The 22,663-nt window shown below is 35.9% G+C and overlaps 1 protein-coding gene across 2 annotated transcripts in view; it reads left to right on the top strand.

The window, feature by feature from the left end:
• Nucleotides 1–22,663, top strand: part of EIPR1 (EARP complex and GARP complex interacting protein 1) — a 75,371-nt gene that overhangs the window by 12,991 nt on the left and 39,717 nt on the right. For both annotated transcript variants that reach the window (XM_053937606.1, XM_053937605.1), the window contains exons 3-4: nt 463–595; nt 22,383–22,539. In XM_053937606.1, coding sequence (XP_053793581.1) covers nt 463–595; nt 22,383–22,539 — 290 coding nt within the window. The remainder of the gene's footprint in view (nt 1–462; nt 596–22,382; nt 22,540–22,663) is intronic.

Below are 22,663 nucleotides of genomic sequence, written 5' to 3'. Positions count from 1 at the left end.
GTCAAAGTTTCTTACTGAGTGTAAAGTACTTGCTTCAAAGAAGAGTCCTTTCCCTCTCCTTATTTCTTTGTAGATGATTTGAATTATATGATTTGGATACAGAATTGATGCAGACATTTAGACTAAGGATTGTAATGTTGTTATTTTTGTTTATTGCTATAAGAAGTGTTGGATTGTGATATGTGGCTTATTTACTATTAGCCATAAAATGAGAAATCACCTTCAAGTTGAAAATTGAGAATAAGCATGGCATTTCCTCAAACAGGGAAATTGCTTGTGTTTTCCTAGAAAAGTTAATCCTGCATGAAATCAATGATATAGTAAATTGTTAGTATAACAATTAATTAAAGTCGATATTGGTTATAAAAATCCCATTAAATTGTTCCATGTAGTCATTGAGTATAATTAAGACCCACAGGAAAACATTTGAAACCCTAATGTTCTATTTTATTGTATTTGCAGATTCACATCATAGATTTTGATGATGAAAATAACATTATAAACAAAAATGTTCTCCTTCATCAAGTGGGTGAAATTTGGCACATTAGTACAAGTCCTGCTGATAAAGGTGTACTTGCAACCTGCTACAATAAAAGTAAGTCCTTTTTAAATATGCTCAACTTGTACAAGTGCTTTGGTATTTTTCAATGTGTAAAGTTTGAACCTCTAGCTACGTGCAGACATTCTCAGTTGGAATTATCAACACAGATTTCTAAAAAAATCTGCAGCCCTTTTATCCATACTTCATTTTTGTCATATCCTTAGGTTACCTTGGTTAGAAGTCAACTTCTGCATTCATATTAAGAAAAGCAGCAAAATGAACCTTATGCTTGGCTGACGAATGCAAAGCATGGCAAATAAAATATATTCCTGTTACTTTAAGCACAAGTTTTATTGATGTTTGCTTTTGAAAGTGCAAGTAAATGTCTTTCAAAATATGTTGGCATCAAGCTTTACTTAAAACTGATGAAGTTTTTATATAATGTTATTTTTCATATGTGAAATGCAGGTATGCCCATAGAGAGCTACAGCTTTTTATTTAAATATTTCCTCAGTAGGAATGCTCCCTGTCTAACCTTACCATAAGTGCACAACTATTGAGATTAAGAATCTCTGTGCAATTCCTGAGTGAGGCAGGTGTGAAGATTTTCTGTCATGAGGCTTGAAAAATGCACTTGCATCACTTGGGGAAGAGGGTGATTCTTCTCTCTGACAAGAAATTTGTGGTGTCAATTAAGTAAATATTATTTTGTCTAGTCAATATTAGTCTGTTCTTGCATGGAAAAGCAGTCCAAGAGTATAACAATTAAGGAGTGAGTTTCAGGCTTTGTAAATCTGTGAACAGTTGTAGAGATGTGTGTTCCTGCTGTTCAGCCTTCTGGTTGTACTAGGGAGAGGATTCCAGGATTGTTTAGTTCTCCTAATTCTTTTGGATTGAAATAAAACTGCTAAAATTTGAATTTCTTTCACAAATCTTAGGTGATTTTTTAAAACCAATGATAGAAGGTAAGTTAAGTAGATTTTTCCATTGAAATTATTGTGGGCATTTTGATTGAGAGCCTTTGTATGAGATTTCCAATTTCCTTTATTGGACCTAATAAATCATATGAATGTTTTCTATTCCAGATTATTTTGTTCTAGATTTAGTTTATCTGATTTCTTAATGTTAAGCTCTGTTGTTTGTTCTTCATGCATCTTATGTTAGAATTACCGTCCATTAACATTCTGCAGAAAACAAGTTCTCATTCTCAAATGGTGATTACTGACTCTAAATGGCAATGTATAGAACTGAAAGCACACAGTGTGGGGTTCTGTAATAAGGGATAGTGAGTTCAGCAGACGACTTATTTCAAGTAGCAATGCAGCCAAATTAAGCAATCAAAACCTTTACAACTCTTAATGTATTGCATTTCTTTGTTGTTTTAAAAAGACTCAACTCATTTTCTCATTGAACTACAAGTCAAATGAGATGATGCTTTTAGGAACAATTCTAAGTATTGTGCCCATCCCTTGTGTCTGGGCCCAGCACTTCTGTCAAGACTTGAACATTGTTGAAACTAGGAGATTGGAGAAATGTGAGATGTGTGCATTGTTAATAGCTGTTTTTTCAAGTTGCTTAAAGAAATGATAAAATGTGGCATTGAAGAGAAGTGGAATTACATATGTTTTCCATTTCCTAGCTCACTGGATGAGCTAATGGAATAGGGTGACATTTCCTCCTTTATATTGGGAAAGATACTGAGTTTTCTTTTACTCTTGCATATTTGCAAAGAGTTACAATAACTGAGGTGTGAAAAAAGGATGTTGTAGGTTCAAATAGAAGTACACTTTTTCACAGCTGTCCTGATCTTTGATTTTTGTTAAGAATCTGCCTTTTATATAGGAAGTTTGGGGAATATAAATTTCTTTTTTCAAATGCAGTGAAAATCTTTCCATGGTATCCAGTTGTTGTCATCCCCTGTTATGTTATTGAGACATTGAGACTCTTGTTTATTTTTTACTTAACTACTTGATAGTTAATATCACTGCCTGAAAGTCACAGATGGCAGCAATCTTGCTCTATGTTTGGAAATACAAATGAGATGCTGGTTTGCTTATCTTTTTTCATGAGGGGATAAAACTTAGCAAAAGAATGTAATATGTAAAGCTTTTTGATGATTTCTTCTGAGTGCTAAGAACTCTGTGTGGGAAATGGGTGTGTGCATTCAGCTGTAACAATGGGTTGTCTCTGGGGTCAAGGTTCAAAGAAAGTTTAAGCCTCTCTGTATGTTTGAGAAGAGTGCTGTTGTAATAATGCTTGGAGATTTTTACTACTCTGGTTGAGAGATGCCTTCAATTGATATACCAGAAGTCTTAATCAAAACTCAAAAAAATCCTCTCATATGGGGAAGTTTTTACATTTGATTTGGTTTTGTTGTTGCTGTTTTGTTGTTCTGTTTTTTTTGTTTGTTTGTTTGGTTGGTTTTTTGTTTGTTTGTTTGGGTTTTTTTTTGTTTTGTTTTTTTTCATTTCAAAGACAGTATTTTTAACTACTTCTATAAAATCCCACAGCATCATGCTTGGATCTGAAGATTTTTTTCCCATGTGTGTGGATATGTAAATGTGTATGGGTTGTTTTTTCCTGAATCATATAAGTAGGAAACCTCATTCAGAAGTAGAAACAATCTAGCCTTGTCACTCTCTGGGAGCATGATTTTTTTTTTTTTCCTCCTGACTTCAAGGGTATGTGAAATATTTTTACTTGTCCTTGACTTGTAAGTGAAAGAGGCATAAAGAGGTAGAACTTAAAATGTATTTATTATTTATTACACCTAATGAAGAACAAAGTCATGTACTTATGAGTCATAATAGCTATGCTTCTATGTCAATAAAAAATAATTTCCTTGTTGTCCACTAGATTATTTTCTTTAAGTGCTCACTTTGATAAAATCAGATATTTTGCCCCTAAATGACTAAACTTGCAGCAACCACAGTTCAGTCATTGTTTTGAGATGAACTTTTGCTTTTAGAAACTCTAGGCAAAATATGTCAAAAGTGCCAAGTATAGCATATTTCCATGACTGGGTACAGACTCTCCACTCATATTTTTTGCTTTACTGCCCTTTTACATAAAGTCCATCAGAATATTTATTATTTACTGACATTGATTCTGCATATCTTTACATTCTATGCTTTCAAGAAAAGAAGGTCCCCCTAAAAATGGCTCAGATAACTTTCTTGTTCACAAGAAGTCACAGGAAAGTTTAAATCCTTGCTAAATATGTAATTTGGGAACTATATTCTCTAAACAGTCAGTAAAGTTAAATCAAATGGTGCTCTGTATTCTTTGTTCAAGATACTTTACTAGAGTATCAATGTACAATTGGGTTTTCAAAAGGAAAATACCTCCCTGTCAAAGTGAAGGAAACAGCCTTTTTTTGTTAGCATCAGTGTTTACAACTTTGTCTAATTTTGACATTGCATCATTAATGAAGCCTTGTATTTTTTCATTCTCAATTATGACATTAACTAGAATAATAGTGGTTCCAGTAGCATTGGAACAATTGTGTCTTTGAATATTAACCAGAAATTCCATTTTCTAGGACATTTTGTCTTAATATAAAAAAAAAAATATTGTGGAACTGTGTCTCGTCTCATGCCCCTCCTTATGCACACACTTCAAAAATACTGACTTAATCACATAATTACAAAGGGAAAATTTCTTAGACTCAGTTCTTGCCTCACTGATCATGAATATGCCACTTAGGAAATTTTATACTCTTACAACTGATATTATAGGAAGATGATTTTATTCTCAAGTGATAGGCTTACTAGTTATATATAATCTTGTCCAACCTCCAAAAAAGATTAGGAATTTGCTATGCTGGCAGTACAGCGCTTGCCTGTGCTACACATTTCTAACTCACTCCCCAATGTGGTGTGCTAGAAATGTATTAAGACCATCCTGGTGTAACTGACATTGCTAAGAGACAAGATGTGTCTTCAGGAGACACTGAGAAGTAGCTCCTCTTTTTGTAAATGTGTTTGGCAGCTACGTGATGTTATGAGAATTAGGAATGTTGTATTTTATCACAGATTCCCTAAGTGAAGAGAGGAAGTACATAAATATATGAAAAAAGCTAGGTATAAAAGGAAAAAAGAAGGATTATAGTCTAAATATCTCCAGGACAGGGGAAGAAGGCTTTGTAAAATTAATATCTGAGGTATCCAGAACTCAAGCACTATTAGTCAGTTTTGTGACATGTTGATGCATAGTTTTTCTCTTCTAATACAGCAAATCAACTGAATTAAAACAGGGGTGGTTTTTTTCCTCTTGAAGAGAATAAGATTGTTACTGCCAGCTTTGAAGTAGGTAAAAATCAAGGGGAGAAATGAGTTTGGTAGTCTTCTAGCTTTAGAAGTTAAATTAGATTGTTAAAGTTCAGTATGAGACAGATTAGGTCTTAAAAAACTAAAATGTTGAATTCTTAGAGAACAATGCAATTTAGAGATGGTTTTTGGGTGATGATAATAAAAGTGACTATAAGCTAGAGTGCTACAGTTGCATTATAATTTGTTTAATGCCTAATCTCTGAAAATTTATATGTGCTTGTTTGCATAAGATACTTACTAATATCCTAAAGTTATGTTCAGCAAAGCAGAAGTCATATAATTTGCTTTATAGTAGCCCAGAATTTAAATGGAGGATGCTGTATTTAGTGGAAAATCCCTGTCAGAACAATCCTAGGAACTTTACACCTTTCTTCTTTCTTGCTGTTCTGACTAGTTGTAGTTAGTTGACTATTCTCTTTTTTATTACTTTCATGAAATTAAAATTGGACAGAAGTGGCACTTCTAAAAAGTGAATAAGAAAGGTGACAACGTAATTAAGAAGATCATAGCATTTTTTAGTAGAAATCCACATTTAAATATCAGAAAAGAAAAATTATGGGGTGGGTTGAGGGTCAAGAACGTACCCTCCAAATAATGATATGAACCAATGAGAATAATGGTACACTAAATATAATAAGTTGAAAAATGAAGATAAATTAGTCTTCAAGAAGTTGGTAACTAACCAAGTGCTCTCTTCTATTGCTAGGGGGAAAATCATTTCACATGTGTATTCCCTACTGCAAGTTTGAAAGATGCTTGCTTGCTTCATTATTCAGATGAACATCCTAGCCTACTCTAGGATAATTTTTTCATTGTGAAAAAGTGTATTGACAAAACCCTCTAAATCACACTAAAGGGGAGTCACTTGGAAACTTGAACAGTAGAGACCTGACAGAGTGCTAGACTCCATTGGAAAATTATCTAGATACAGTCTCAGTATTCCCCAAGTTTCAGGCTATAGCAGGGGAATTCAAAAAGCTGCTTCATAGACTTTTAATAATGTTCTGAGGCAGCAAGAAATACCAACAGTCAACGGGCTGGGGTGTGTTTAATATTTTTTGTATGTAACGTAGGTGATGGAAGCCTCAGCTCTACAAATGCCTGAAGAAATTTGGATCCCTATATTGATACAATGATTAATATGATGTTGGGTAATAATTGGAAATATGTTGATGATGCCCTTTTTGTCATTCCAGCTTATCATACCCTGTTACAAAGTGTTTGAAAAATTTCCAAGTTAGGTGGATGTGCAGTGGTGGATGCAGCTTGTCTGTGGTTTTGGGGGCTGGGGGGAGTCATGCCTTGAATTTGCTTTGTTTCATACAGAGCTTCTTTTTGATCTGTTGCCTTGTTGATACATCCCTCCCTGTCTCTCACCTGCTGTTTTGGGATACTGTTAAAATGGAGGCAGACTATTTCCTGTGGACTTATAAAGTAAACTTCAGCTACATCATTAAAGGAATGGGGAATTCAGGGGGATTTTTCTGTAAGCTGTCTAAAGAGTTCTGCAGCCATTTGCCAGTTTGCCAGCAATGGATGGTTCTTTTCGAGTGACTCTTGGATCTGGTCTCTGTGGACCAGAATAAGTAAAGCTGTTGAACTGAATGATCATGTTGATGAATCTCGGGAAAGCTGTCATTCTAAAATAATGTTTTATAAATATAATTACAGTTTTTACAGCATTATTTGCAAACTCTGAATATAGCTTTCATTATATCCTATAAGCTAGAATTAACCCCCAGATTTATGCATTGCTCTGAGATACAGATTAATCTATTTAGCATGTCAGCAAAGAAACTAGTGGCTTGTCTGGATTTTGATACTGTATAATGGCCAGCTGCTTGGGTAGTTACTGTGTTCTGTTAGATGTTCTATAGAAACTTAGCAATGGTAAAATTGTTTGGGAAGTTATGGGTTAAGGCAAACTGCTGGTGAGTTTGCATGATATGATGGGGAGATAAAGGAGAGGAAATAGAAAAATGATCCAGACCAAAAACTCTGCATAGATGGAAAATAGTTTGCATGCTTAACCTGCAGTTGGATCTGGGTAGTGGTTTCCATTATTGCAAAGGTGAATTTTTAGGATGTGATTGTATGCAGCTACCATGGGTGCAGGAGAAAGATATGCTTGGAGGGGCAAGAGTAAAGGACCATGTCTCACAGCCTAATTGTAGACAGCTGTACTGTTGTTGTCAAGGGTCTAATAGGGGAAATGCTTGCTGAAAGACAAAGTGAGGAAATTAAGGCAATGGTAGAGTTGGAGAAATAAGGAGATCCCAAAACCAGGTAATGGATAGATGAGAACACAAGGAGGTATGGCATGGTAAAATAGCTTTTGGGCAGTCAGTCAGTGGGAGGCTTGAGAAATGTTAGGGATAACATCCTTAGGTGTTAGCAGACATTTGGTGTCTGTCCATACAAAAATCTATTGTGGTGGTTAAATGTCTGCATATTTTGTTTTTTGGTTAGCATTTTGGTTTTGCATTTTGTTTCTTCTTTATCTGTGGCAACTTCTGCTATTTTCCTGTTTTCTTCCTTTCCACGGCATTTACTGAAAGGATGGTTGAAATAATTTGCCAAGTTTTAGTTTTGTTGCTATCAGAAGAGCAGTGGTCTAGAGACTTCAGCTTCTCTTTTAGCTGTTTTAAACTGTGCCGGCAAACTAAACGGAACGATAATGCTGATTATTTATGCAATTGTGAATTGGGTTGCAAGGGTATTTTCATGACCACAAGAGTACTTGTATGTAATTGAAAACCTGAAAATTAGTATGTCACAATCTAGGCGATAAAAATAACAGCATTAAAGTCTGACATTTGGTATGATTTACTGTAATGGTGTCAGGTAGGGTGGAAGCTGATGTGGAAAGTGTGTGTGTGAGCTGTATCAACACTGAAAACAATTTAAGAAAACAACCCTTACCTGCTAGTTTGTGAGGGGTAGAACTTGCGAGGGATAGAACTGTGAAAGTCTTAATGTTGAATAATCAGGTTTTGGTATCAGTCAGCTGACTGCATATTTGTTGGGGTTTTATTTTTGTTTGTTTGGTTGTTTTTTTACAGCAATATTGCTATAATAAAAATTTTTACTGGAAATTGTAACCTGTAGAGTAAAATAAATAATCTCAGGATATTAGACTGTTATGAGGTTATATATGTATTCTAATAACTTGGAACAGGCCATGGCATTGACCTAGGGACTGACTTGCAGTAGAGCCTACTGTTAAACTATGAGGGTGCTCCCTGAGCAGTTTTGGTGTAGGCCAAGTTACATTGTCTGTACTTTCAGACAATGATGTAGACCAGGAAATTCATGAGTAGTTGGAGTGTAGCCTCTTTCTTTTAATTTAGCCTGCAAAAAAATTCAGCTTGATTGTGCTTTCTGGCCTCAGGGCTGTAGACCTGTACTAGACATTATTTTAAGTAAGTTGCCAAAAAATACCTGTCATAGTTCTCCATTACAGACTTCTATAAAATACAGAGACTGTTTGTTTTGGAGAATTTACTGAAGAGAAACATACAAGGACTTCAGAAATTAGATTAAAGGCATGATAAATATGTATATAAAATAAATTATAGTATGAAGATCTGGTCAATAATTTCTGTTCTGCTGATCTCAATAATACAATGGTTCTGTTATGTGGCTTATTTCACAAACTTAAGAGCAATAATTTTAGAGATAATTTCAGCCTTCTAGAGAAGAGGATATTTTGAAACAGTTATCCTTTTTTTGTATTGCATTTTTACAGTGTCTGGTGCTATGGGGTGGTTTTGTTGTGATAAGGATTAGTAGGTGTTGTGGAGGCTCTTCTTAAAGAATCTTGATGAATTAAAGCGAAAGCTTCATGCTGCTCAATCTGAAGAGAATGTTTAATTACTGGGTATTATGTGCATGCATTCATTGAGGCAAAATTAAATTTCTAGCAACGATAATTGTCTTAATTTGTACTGGTTCTTTCTTCTGAAGAAGGTACTTCTTTTCTATCTACTTTCAGATACCAAATGCTGAATCAGATCATGAGCTGGAGTTGTTTGCCAGCTTGGTGATTTTTGAGTTCATAGAAAGGCTTATCAGGTTTTCATGGGGCTGTGAAACAATCACTTCTCTTTTATTCTCAGTGCCCTTGTAAGGATGCCAATGTTTTGCTGGCTCCCTCATCTACTGCTGCACATAAGGCTCAGGAAACTGTCAATCTTGATAAAAAAGCTTTTTCCTTATCTGTAACTACCACTTTAGAGTACAGCATCATGTTGGGATGGCTTGAACTGTTTTTCTCTACATGCATTAACTAAGTTTTGTAAACAGAGGAGCTCATCTTTTGAGTCCTTCTATTCTCACCTTTTCCATGGCATAAAATTACCTGAAAGTGTCAGGTCTGCAAGATTAGGTAGTTGACACTGTTAGACTAATCATGCTGTTTCAGGAGCTCACAGTGGAATGGTTCCTCTGGTTTTAACTTTGACCTTTCAGATAAATCTTTGTTTTAAATCCATGAGATAAAGCTAGATTAATTGCTTTTACTTGGAAGAGATAAAACTAAATTTAAAAGCAGAATCTTTATCTAAATTTAAAAGCGTAATTAATAAGTTTCTAGGTTGCTGTCATCTTTTGTATTTGTGCTTGCCCCTGCTTCTCCTAGGAATTCGAATTCTTATTCAAATCCATGGAAACATATGTGGAAACACACTTATTGTCTTAGTTCAAATGTACTTTTAAACTCCTGCAAAAAATAGGTTCTGCACTTCTGTTTCATGTAGGGACATTGAAAGCCACCAGAGGGCAAGAGGAAGTGTGACTGGACAAAGCTGTTACCTGCAAATTTCCACATGCTAGCAGGCATGTGTGTGCACACATCCTGGTTTTCACTTGGATTTTTTCAAACAAGATAGGTGCTCTGGTGCAGTGGTTATGAAGACTTCATACAAATAGCTTGCATTTATGGATTCAGAGCATACAAACACAAAACTGGTGTTTAATTTTGTTGGAAATAATTTGCCTTTAAAATCAATGAGTTATGGCTGTCTGGTGCATTGCACTTACACACAGTGAACTTGTGTATTAAAAAAACTTTCTGCAGAGAAAATTCATCAGTAAGGATACTGGAAATAATACTGCTGGTGATGCTTCATCTGCTTAGTATTGAAGACAGCAGGTGACACTTTTGCCTTGCTGTAATGAAAGCACTCTGTGTAGGGAAATCATTGGTACAGCCATGGGATATGCTACAGTCATTAAAATGGGCACAGAAATGGAATGCATCTTTAAACATTCCCTCTTCTCAGCAGTAGTCGTATGATGTACAGAAGAAGATTTATTCCCATAGTTTGAAGGAAGAAATAAATGTCCTTGATGTTCTTAATGTTCTTTTAATGTTTTTTTTTTCCCTAGGAATTCTAGCTGTTATGTGATTTCAGTGTTTCTTTACAAATAGCTTGCAGTAAGATTTTAAATGAAATGGTTGACTATTTCATCCATGTGATGAAAAAATGCTACCCAAGTGATGAACAGCTTGAGAAATTGTTCCATGTTAATTCTCTTCAAATTTGAAGGGCTGTATACATAGATATATATTGAGTTCTGTCCAGATGAGAGGTAATGTAGCTGTCATATCATAGTCTGTGCTATAACCTTACTTGTATGTGAGACTGCTGTAGGAGTTAAGCTCAGCAGTGTCTCAGCCAGTGTGTAAGAGCAGATGCATAGTGAAAAGTGTAAGAGCTGGGGGACCATGGACCATGTATAATATAATTAACTTGAAGCACAGATCCTTGTTATCCCTTGATTTAGAATCTCATCTTTATTTGACAGCGATTATCAGGATAATTGCAACATTTTTGGTATGAAGCAAAAGAAAATGAATGTCAGAAGAGGGAGGAGAGAAAATGACAGAAATTCAAGTATAGCAGAATGGTCCTGATACTGAAAAGAGTGCTTTAAATGCAGAAAGTGGATAAAATGCTTCTGAATTAGTGCTGTCACTGAGGGATAATCTCTTAAATTATCAGATTGCTCTCTTTCACTGTTAGAAGGTTTAATTCTCTTCCTCTTCTTAATTTTTTTTTAACTTAGAACAAAAGACGTGTTTTTCTGCCTCTAATTTGAAGTAGTTTTTAAACTCTATTTTCAAATATTGATCTCAAGTAATGTAAAAGACTGCAAGAGAATGTGTTCTTTTGCTATCTCCAGTCAATGCTATTGTTGCACTAAGTAACATTTTGCAGAAACACCTAAATTCTTACAGTTTGTGTTTAGGCATTCTTGTGCAATGAGTTTGTTGTGTAAGTGAAAGTTAAAGGCTTGCTTTTCTCTATATTAGTCTAGTTTTGTATTAGACTTCAGAGTTATTTCCAAATAATGCAAGTGCAAGTTCCTTCTAGTCAATGTTAAGACATTTTGCAACCTCACTTTCTTTGCATTCCATTTTTTGTGACATTCTTTCTACCATGAAAAGATAGCCTGCTTTCTTTTTCCATTATCCCATCCTTCTTGGAAAGCTGGAGTGGCCAAGGGAGTGTCTCGTGCTTCATACCCTTAAGAGAATTATTAGGGTATTATTTCTTCTTTTTTTTCCCCCTCTTGCTGACTTGTCAACATCACAATTCAAGTACTAGCAACAGCTTAAATAGTTAGAAAAATGATAAATTTTTAATAAAGTAGCAAATCTTGAGTTATTGTAGTTATATGATGACATCAATTCTGTAGCATATTCTATTATCTTCATGTCGTCATATGAAAACATGTTAAAATGTTTTGAAGACTATTTTAGTTTGAGATTTTTCTCCTGATTCTGGGTGATAGCTTGCAGCCTTAATTCTCTTGTGTGTATGAGGTGGGGCTTTTTTATGTGTCATCAAACAAGCATCAATGTTTCTGACCATTAGACATAAAACCTAGGACATTTCTGCTACAGCAGCACTTTGAATGACAGCTACAGGAAGTATGAGAATTTGAGATTAATATTTGTGTCTCTTTTGATATTGTGACTATTTTGCAGCTCAGCATAGTTTTATGATCTCCACTGTGGGTGCACATGCCATCTAGTAGACTAACAGGAATGCCATTTACTTTCTCAAAGTCCTCAGGAACCTCTCTCCAGCACCATGACCTTTCAGAGTTAATTTAAACTGGCCTCATAAATACATTGTCCATTTATCAGTTCTTGTGGATGCATTACTGGGATCCAATTTCTTTAAATATTTCCTGACTTGACTTTCCCACTGGTCTTGGCAGCCTGGGATCCCTCAATCCTGAGGATAGCAAAGACCCCTCCACTAGACACTGAGCTTATTAAAGTCATACACAAGGACCAAGACTATAAATATGAAACTCCTTCTATTGTCAGAAGATTGTGTTATCCTTTGTTTCATCCTTCTAGCAGACACCAACTGCATGTTGCCGCTTTGGTCTACCTTCTAATCCTAAACCATAATCTCTCATTTGAGCTGGGAGCTCCATACACTCTAGTTGCTGCTGTTCATAAAGGGTGATTCTCCCTTCTCACCTTCTTGATCCATACCTCTAATCCCAGTGAGATTGTACACACCAATAAGACTCTGTATTTGACATTAATATACGGTGTACTTGGTCAGTACTAGCAAAGGAATTTCCTATCCCTGAGCTCAAGATTTGACTGCCAAAGTATTTCTGGGTTTGTTTCTATTTGGTTATGTTTTCATAATTACTTTTCTTAGATTATAAGCCTTTTTGGAAGGAGCTACATATCTTTCTGCACTTGAGTTCAATAAAAAAATGCCATGGGGTTTCTCTCTTGTGAGTGTTTCTGAGGTGTAAACAAATGAGAACTGCATAGTTATTAGCAGCCAACTAACATGATGTATTGTTTGAATGCCCCTAGTTGAAAAAACTACTGACTAATGTAGGGCAATATTTAGTCTTTTTCTGTAGACTTTTGGATGTGCTAGTAGTTGATACCTTGAACTAAGAAAAATCCCAACCACAACTTATTTTTCTTATATTAGTAAAAATACCTTTCTTATTGTAGCACTTTTAACTGACTTAATGAACAGAAAACTGAGTGTATCTCAAAATAGTGTATCTAGCCTAGTAGTTGTTTATAATTATTTTCTTCCATTAATTTCTTTTGCTTGATGTGTGAGCACATCTGGAAGCTAGCTACCCAAATTGTCTAGTTAATGTAAAGATACAAGCATATCACGATTCCGACATCTAAGCTTTGAATCCCAAGTTATTGCTGGAAGAAATTTTGTGTCTGCTGGTTGTGGCCACACATCTGGATTTCTATTGAGGGGAAGTACTAAGTGGAGACCATGGAAGGCTGTTGTAAGGGGTTAGTGAACCTACCTTTTCCACTTGAGCTGGTGGTTACGTCAAGCTTGATTTGTCAAGCTTGAGGCAGCCATGTAAACTGCTTAAACCGTGGTATTTGTCCTGCTTGAGGCAGACTTTATTACAAAAGTTATATTTGACTTTGGAACTCCTATGGAGTAGAATGGGAATGCTTGAGGTTATATAGATATACTCTTGAATATGTAACTGTCTGTTAAGGTGCCTGATTCAACAGGGGGATAAGTGGTCTGCAGTTTCCATCAACTTGTTAAGGAGTGCAGTTTTAAATTCTTTATGAAATATCAAGTGGGAATTTAAGTGCATTGGTTTCATTTCACCTTATTTCACTGACAGCTGCCATGGTGCCTCCATGAGACAACTGTTGTGTGTGTAAAAGTAGCAATGTGGACAATGCTGTTCAGCTCCGCTTGCCTTTGTGGTGATAGAAGCCAACATGTAAATATCCCTCATTAAGTTTTATTGGTATACTGTGCAGCTTTCCTCAGCACAGAGTTAAATCTCACAAATTATTTTTATATGGCCAGACAGTACCTTTTTGTTTGTGTGGTTCTGACTGTTGTTGCAGCTTTTACATTATTGCAGCCAAATTCTGCCTGAGGAGCAGAGTTCAGCTTACCAGTATAGCAATGGTTGCAGTTCTTTGCTTGGGCTGTCCCCGTATGGCAGAGTTCCAGAAGTGCAATCAGTAAATTTTGACCTCCCTCAAACAGATGTATATCTGCAGAGTATATAATCAAAAAAGATCTGTGCTGAAACATTGTCTCAAATCACCTTGGGATAGCATAAGAAGCATCAGACTATAAAAAAGTGCGAATTATGCCTTTTCCAATTTGACTGCCTGCTTTCTGCACACTGTCTCCTGTTCTTCCATAGAAAATGATGGGTTTACCTGTCTCTCCATGTCATACCCCACGCCTTTGCACACTCTTTGATCATTCCAGCTGCATTAGTGTGCAGCAGGTGAGGTTTTTAAAACCTCCTTGGACATCTGTATATACAATGCAAACATATATTATTATTAGGATAAAGAGTGAGCTGCTGCTGCTGTGTTTCCATGTTTCGTGGGTTTGCTTTTTTTTGTTTTTGTTTTGTTCAGTGGGTTTTTTTGAAAATCAGTGTCTGGTTTTTGTTAGCTAAAAAGTGCATTTAAGTAATGGAAAGAAAAATGAAATTGCTTGTAGCTCTTTATTCCTACATATATCTCACCTTCAGTATTTCAGAAAAATCGTAAAATCAAGGACTGCATAGGCTTTTAGGACAAAAGATGGAGTTACTTACCCCTGTTTTCCCCCTCTTTTTTTGCCTGTGAAGGACGTGATGTTGAATAAACAGAATACAGTTTATTTTTTTATTAATTGATGAAAAAGGATGAAAGGCATATTCTTTATTAAAACAAAATATGCATACCTGAGATATATTGTTTTTATTTCTTAATTCTATTAAACTCGAAGAAGAATGTTCACATTGATTGGTAAGGAAGAGTGCTAACTGTTTGTCAGTGGAAGGGAGGAGGGTTCTGAACACTAGCTGCTTGTTCCTGTCATACTGAGAGCACTAATGGGCACCAGCTGGGCTGTAGCTATAGCAGCTTCACCACTTCAGCCTTGCACAGCACGAGCTGCTGTGGCAATGCTGCAGAAGGGCCTCCTGTGCAGATTTAGGAAGTACACACTTCAGTTGTTGTTCCCTGGGCAACAGAATAACTGCAGACAGCTGGCTTTGCACCACCTGAGCTGATCAAAGAGCAAACCCTGTCAAGCACTGATACTTCAGCTCCTCCAGCTTCAGTGTGAATGTCTGCAGGCAGTGATGTAGGAAGCATTGTCATTCAGGTTTCAAGGTTAAACACAGGGGAATGAAGTAGAGTGACAGCAAAAAGTAATATGAAAACGTTGTTCCTGTAGATAGTGCAGTCAGGTGTGTATAGCTATTGATGATCAAGAATTAACTTCAAAATCCTTAATTACTGGTGTACGTATAAAATGTGTTTTGGAATTATTCAGAAAGAGACTGGGAGTCTAGCAATAATCGACTTGAATTTTGGGAGAAGGAAGAGCAATCAAGGGTGACATGTCATGTGTTTCATTAAGACCATAAAGAATAATAAAACACAAAGATTAAAGCAGTATGTAAAATGATATGGCTATGGAGGATCTATATCTGGTCTGCTGGAAGCTTCTGACAGGTCAGGACTGCAACAGTAGGGTGGGGTTTATTCAGCAAGTGATGCCAGAAGCATGAAAGGTGGATGATTGGACAACAGTGAACTGTAATGTTGTCCTATATGGACCTGTATAATTAGGATTAAGATCCACTTGAATATGTTGGGTAAGAGTGGAGGGATGGGAGGGGCAGGTGGTAGCGTTCATGTCTGTTGAGCTCTTTTCTTGTACTTCTTTTATATTACAGTAATATCCAGTAATAACTTTGCTTAAGAAGGGTGCTAACTTCTTAAAATACTGTTTTAAACTTTGTTGTGAAATAATAAAGATAATTAATTACTCGTCTTAAAATAAGTTTCTCCTTTTTTTCTAATATCTGTATTTATTTCAAAAGATAGTAGCTTCCCTTTTGCAGAAGCAGCTCCAGTGAGTGAACGTGGGTGAACGATAATACTGACTTTTAGCAAGTTCTAAATGTGCATCTGTCCACACCTGAAAGAGGAAGGCAAGCAGAGCTGGTGTGTTTCTGAATGTATTTAATCCTCATTTGCTGAAACTGCAGAATATTGATTAGTTTCCACACTTCCACTGAGGGTTTGGTTTTTGTATTCCATATATTCTTTGGATTTTTTGTATTTCATATTTATTTAAGTAACATTTGATGAAAGTGTCTCTAAAGTAGTTTCAGGTGGGGTTTTTTGCCTTTTGTTTTGTTGGGGATTTTTTTTGTTTGCTTGGGGACAATTTAGACTGTGTATTTTTTGTTTAACTCTTCTGATTTACTGCATCAGTGGTCCAGATATCAATTGGTTTCTTAGTATGTTTACTGAGGTTGCATGTTAAGTCCTTTTTAAAGCTGTTATTTATTAAAGAGAATAAATTAAGACTGTATAAACAGATTTTATGGTATCTGATGTTCAGTTGCATTCTTTGTCGTTTTGCAGTCTGTGGCATTTTCTGAAGGAATCTTTATCACAAATTCTACTTCCTTAAAATTTTAAGTTCTTCTGTCAATGTCTGGAAGTGTGACAAAGCTCATTTCTTTCATTCTGAAGTCTTCAACTGTAGGAATTACTGATGCGAAATCAAGAGTGGTGTGAAGTACGCAGGCCATCCCTTCTAGCTTAAAAAACTACCAGTTCATAAAAAATTCTAATTTTCTACAACAGCAGGAATGACTTTCAGTCATTCAGTGTCCTGAACAACTGTATTGCATCTGGAATCAGCAGTGTTCTTATATTGACAGATTTTTCTTTTTGCATCTAGTACAGAAATGATTGTGTAGTTTTTAAGGGTTGTCTACTGGCTACTGTGTTCCAGCAGCACCAGTGCCACAAATTGATTTGTTGTGTGTGAAGGAACTTTATCAAGGAGTAACAGGTACTTGTAGTTAACCTTACAGACACGTTTCTTTTTGAACTCTGGTCAGTAACTTCCTGTTATTTTTAAATTTCAGGCAGATATTTTTTTCCCCAGGCTTATTTCTTAATTTAAGCTGGAGCAATTCTCCAAGGGGAACAGTGTTTGGATGAAGATAAATGGGATGTCCCATCAATCTACAGCTTTTACTTTTTTTTCTGTGTTGGAACCAGCTGGTAGTATAAAGCTAAAAATTGTCATGGAAATAGTCCTCATTGAGAAGTCCTTTTGAGTGCTGCAGGGAAGATTGGTATTGACTGACCATGTTGTGACCCTTTGCAAACTGTAGGCTCTGCATGCAGAGGGTTTTCTCACTTGCTCAACTTGTAAAGTAGGCACCAAAGATGGCCTCATGTTCTATAGCCATGATTATCTCTTAGGCTTTGGCTGAACTCAACAAAGTTTGAACTTAGCAAAGTTTATTTCCTACATTTGATTATTGTACCCTTATTGCTACCAGCTTCATGTGTAGCTGCTTCCTAATTCAGTGCTGTCAAAGTATGGGATTACTTGTTTATTCCTTAAATTGTTTTGCTTTTTGTAAGCCTGGATCATTTCAACAGAACTCAGTAGATGAAACCATGTGCTGTCACTTTAGCAGATATCATCCTCTGCCCAGGAGATAATATTGGTGGACTTGGGGAGAAACGGTGCTTAACAGAGGGTTGTTGTGGTTGAACAAGTATATTTAGCTCCATTCTAACCTATACCTAGTAAAATATATACTGAAGATGTAGGATGAATTAGATAAGGGATGAGGAGGAACAAGTATTTCCCCCTCTTGAATGAGGAAGAATAATGACAAAGATTCAATAGTTAATTGTCTCATTTCTGGATCATTTTATGTGAACAATGTGTGAGGAATACAGTGGGACATCCTGCTTCAAACATTTGACTTGGTCTCTATGAAAGTTCAATAGTGCTTATTAAAACCCTGTAACATTTTTGTTAATACACTCAGTGATAAAACTTTAACACAACCTTATCTGTTCTCTTCTGCATAGGTGATGTGGCATAAACATTTATTTCATTATGAAATAGGGATGCAAAAATGGTTTCCAAGTATATAAAGAGTTTTAAGGAAGGCATAGAAGCATGATGTGGAGACACTATGTGTTTAGCTTGTTTTTCTTTTACAGAATAACTGGCATTGTCATTTAAATATTAGTTTCATACTTGTCTTTTAGCATTTTAAAGAGATAATATGAGAGCCAGTAGATAAAAACACTGTCATTTTGTATGTGTATGTGCAGTAATGTGATGTGAAGATAGTAAAATACGGGAAAACCTGGAGTTTCTCTTTGCCTGTAGGCATTCTAGATAAGCAATGGTGCTACAGAGGTGGTAGTGAAATTACCTAGTAACACTGGATTTTTAAATTTTCATATGATCACTTGGGAAATAAGGCTATATGGGTAATGCCACAAATACTATATACTGTTAGTGAGCTTTTCATGTGGCCATGGGAAGCTTGTTGTGGGGCTTTGATAGCTATGTAGTAAGAGTTCCTGTTTGTGGACTTCTGTAGGTTTGTAGCTAGTGGGTATTTGATTAAGAGGAATTGTGACCCAGAAGAAACTCCACTTCATCTATCAGAAGAGTGACACAGCACTTAGATTTGCCCTCTCTTTTACAAGAGAGAAAATTGTATACTTTAAAAAGTTCCTTATATATAGGTAAATTAAGTCTTCCTTAAGGCCAGCCATATCTAAAATTGCTTCTCTGGATAGCTGTGGAAATTCCATTTTGGTTTCACACATCTGGGAATTGACAAAGTGTCAGAACTGTCCAAGGAGAAGTTAGCAGCACTCTGAATAAAGTCTTGTTCTACAGATTTCAGCCATGTATCTAATTCCAGAGTTTCTCCAAAGTTTAAAATTAGAATATTTGCAATGCACATACAGTTGTTCAAGATGGATGGACATTCAGCAGCTGGAAAGTGGTCTGTCACTTTCCCTGAGCATGATCAAACCCAGCTGAAAGCAGAGGATAATGTCTGTGCTGGGCATTGAAGTTTTGTGCTTGTTGGCTTTAAGTGTTATCCATTTCTGATGTGCAATTTAATTTATCCTTCACCACGAGTCCCAGTGAAGTAAAACAGGCATGGAACTGCACAAAATTATGCATATGAAATTCTGCACCAACCTGTACTTCAGTTTTCAAACCACCAAAGTGTTATAGGAGCCTGGATCACCTCAAGTTTCTGGGGGGATTTTCTCTCAATATATATACAAACAAGCATATACACTTATGCTTTGTCTTCCTTCAGTCTTCAAAATGATGCTTGTTTACTTGTTTTAGGGTTTTCAGTCTGGAAATCTGATTGTGCAAGGAACTAATACTCTAATTTGAAGATGCAAAAATATCATTTCAAGGCTGTCTTTAAGATTGTGGTGCTGTGGTAAGAGGAAAGATGTCTTGAAAATGTGTTTTTCCCCACCTTCCTCCATCTAAAACCTTTACTGCACAAAGCAGCAATACTTAGAAGTTCAGTCTTTTTATGGAATATAAATTTGAAGTTGCACTTCAGTCTTTGATTTTCAGTCTTCCCTGAACTGATTTGCCCTATATGGAAGTAATTTATTGTTTGTTAAGGATGGGAATTCATATTATATGATACCTGTGTAACTACTCATTTCTCTTGCTTAAGACAAGACAAGGAGAGCTCAGTACTGCAGTTTATTACAGGGATTTGTTTCCTTTTCCTTTCTGGAGAAAGGAAGAAGAAAGTTAAATTTATCATTTATAATTCAGAAGAAAGTTGTTTATCCATTGTATATTTGCAAGTTTGGTGCTTTATGGGTGTGTGTATATGACATGTTCTCACTGCTTCTTGAACAGATACAGGACATTGAAATGTAAATACATTTGCTCCATATTTTACCAACCACAGTGTGAAATAATTTTGGGACCACCTAGCCATCTACTAGCAAGAAAAGCTGAAACCATAAGAATGTGGTCTGCTGTAACTTTTCAGAAAAATATGATGTAAGAGGTGATCATGCAAATTCTACAGGCAGCTTCACAATTATCAGAGAATTTTAAGGAAAGTGGAATAACAGCAGATTTTTGTAAATGAAATGAGAAATCTGAATTGAAACTGAACGAAGATAATGAAATATCAATGTTGGATATTAGTGTACATGTCACACATGAGTGGAAAGGGCCTCTTTGGTTTCTGTATTCAGACAGCTACTACGTAAGATGGCCTTCATAATCTCATTATACTTACATATATTCTAGTAGAAGTAATTTTAAATTTATCAAAAGTAAACAATACTTAAAATCAGTCTCTATATCCTTCTAAAAATCTGGCTGCATAAAGATTTCTATTGGTTAGCTAGCTAATAAAAAACAAAAACAAAAAAGCCACCCTAAAAATGTCAAAAAACCTCCAAACCAAACAAACCCAAAATACAACCCTACATCTCAAAACTATTTCAGAAGTGATAGTTAAGTCTTCATTTTTAATTATGTCATAGATTGTACCACTAATTTTAAGAATCACCACTGATTACTAGTTGAAACCTTGTAGGTTAAATTTCAACTAAAAAGAAAAAGGTAATATTTATTAGGTAATTTTCGGGGAAGATAGGATTTATCAGTGCATTGGCAAGTGTTTTGTGCAGGCTACTTTTTTTTTTTTTTTTTAACTCTGCTTCCTAAATATTAAGTTTCTTTGTGACATTTTGAAGTTCTCATAAGACTTGTAGTGCTGTGCTGGAGAGAAAAGATGGCTTGAGGAACATGCAGTTTGTTTTCCATTATTTGCTTTTGTGGTTCTCTGCTGTGATCTTGATAAGAGTGAAAATGATAATGCTTTATATGCATGGTACAGACCTTTTAGTAGTTACAATCTACCAGAAACTGTTCATTACTGTTCTGTCACATTGAAGTGAAATGTTTGATAAATCTCCCCCTTTTTAGCTATATTATACTTTAAGTTATTTATTACTTGCATGGTGTACAAAGCACACTGTGTGTGGGGTTTGCCCTTTGCTAAGGAAAGGTAGCCATCCACTGTTGCTTTCTTCTCTTCCTCAGTAGCATGTGGATTTGGAGTAAACAATTTATCTGAAATGATTCAGAAATAGCTATTTAGTTTGCATGTTCTACAATTAGCAAAAGTTCAATTAAGTGTTAATAAATAAGGGATCTTCTATCATCTTTAGATGTGTGGTCTCTTTTTACTGTATTCAACTTGTATATCCAGATTACTGTAGAACAGTTATGTGCATCATGCATATAATTTATGCTCAGCACAATCTATCAAATATCCAGTGATTGTGTGTTCTGAATTCATATAAAATCCTCCTATCCCTGTTTCCTGTTGCAGAAATGGCCTTTTTTCCTACAGGTTTGACCTAATTACCTTTTTTGGTTTTTTAATTTCATATGACTGCATTTTAAACATGTCTGCATTCTTGTATTCAGGACTTACTATGTATCAGTTACTTTTTGTCCTATTCTGTGTTGTTTGGGTGTCTCTTTTTCCATATAGAATATACAGATTGGTGACCTTTGTAATACATGTTTTTTCCTCTGTTAGTACCATTTTAGCCTGAGAAGGCCTTTTTGGTGTCCTTGCTTCCTCTTGAAAGCACTCTCATTACATACAGCTGCTGCCACTTTCCTTTCCACTGATGAAGGTGGTCACATTTGCTCACGGCTCTGTAATCAAACACTCTTGACTAAAATCAGCTAAAATGTACTTGGAGATAGAGGCCTCTAAAATGACCTCAGAAGAGAAGATGTATCATTTGTTGTTGCTTATCCTCTGGACTTCTCATTTAGCTCATCCTGCAGCCAGCAGTTGCTCCCCCTGCTTTTGCTGCCTGTGGCTGGTTCCTTTGTTCCCGCTGGAGTGGATCTCACTGACCCATTCATCCTTGGTGAACCCTGGACCAGCGTGAATGTATGCACTGCTGCTCTGGTCTCCTCCCATTCTGCACTGCTACAAATTGCTATACTGGGTGATGGGCAATGCCATATGTGCACAGACCATATGGTATTTTCTCTTAAATCTACAGTTGCCATGTTCTTCATACATTGTAATACTTTGCTATATGTATGTAAGTTCAGTTTGTCTTTTGGAAGCTGTTTTTATTTGCTGGGGTTAGAGGCATGTACTTACTTGGGAAACCTAATTTTGCAATAAACAGTTACTGGTAGTAAAGGATATGAGATAATGCTCTGGATTAAACTGAAGATAGCTGTTAAAAGTGTTTAAATGATGTCTGTATCTTTACTGTTAAGGAATCAAGCAATGTAACTCGTCATTTTCATTAACATCAGTATGGGGAATGAAACCTGGAAAACATGCGTCCCAAAGAGTTTTCATGAGCACCTAATTTTGCTTTTGTTCAGGGAGACACATGTCAAATACATGCTAATTAGGAGTTTTGCAGCAACTTGACTGCTAACTTGAGGTCTGTGTCTGTAGCCACATTCTGCATTTTTTGAATTCATCTTGGTATAATATTTTTAAATATTTCAAACAGCAGATGTGCATTGCTTATAGATTTGTGTAAATGTTGGTGCAGTGTGTACAAAATACATCTCCCATACAATGATCTGTTGACATTATTCTCTGTTGCTTAGCTTCAGACACTAAAGTCATGACATGTGCTGCTGTTTGGAGGATGCCGAAGGAATTGGAATCAGGCAGTCATGAATCCCCTGATGATTCATCAAGCAACACTCAAACCCTGGAGCTACTCTGTCACCTTGACAACACAGCCCATGGCAATATGGCCTGGTAGGATTCTGCATATTTTATACTTCTAGCAAAAGCCTAAAGGATAGACCCATGCTGTTAGTTTTGTGCAGATTTATATTGTAGAAACTATGCTATGCACTTTAAAAGTATTCCATCTTAAAAA

The sequence above is a fragment of the Vidua chalybeata genome, chromosome 3, assembly GCF_026979565.1.
Source record: "Vidua chalybeata isolate OUT-0048 chromosome 3, bVidCha1 merged haplotype, whole genome shotgun sequence".
Lineage (NCBI taxonomy): Eukaryota > Metazoa > Chordata > Aves > Passeriformes > Viduidae > Vidua > Vidua chalybeata.
Note: the sequence above shows the minus strand (reverse complement) of the source record. Positions and strands in the feature narration are given on the sequence as shown.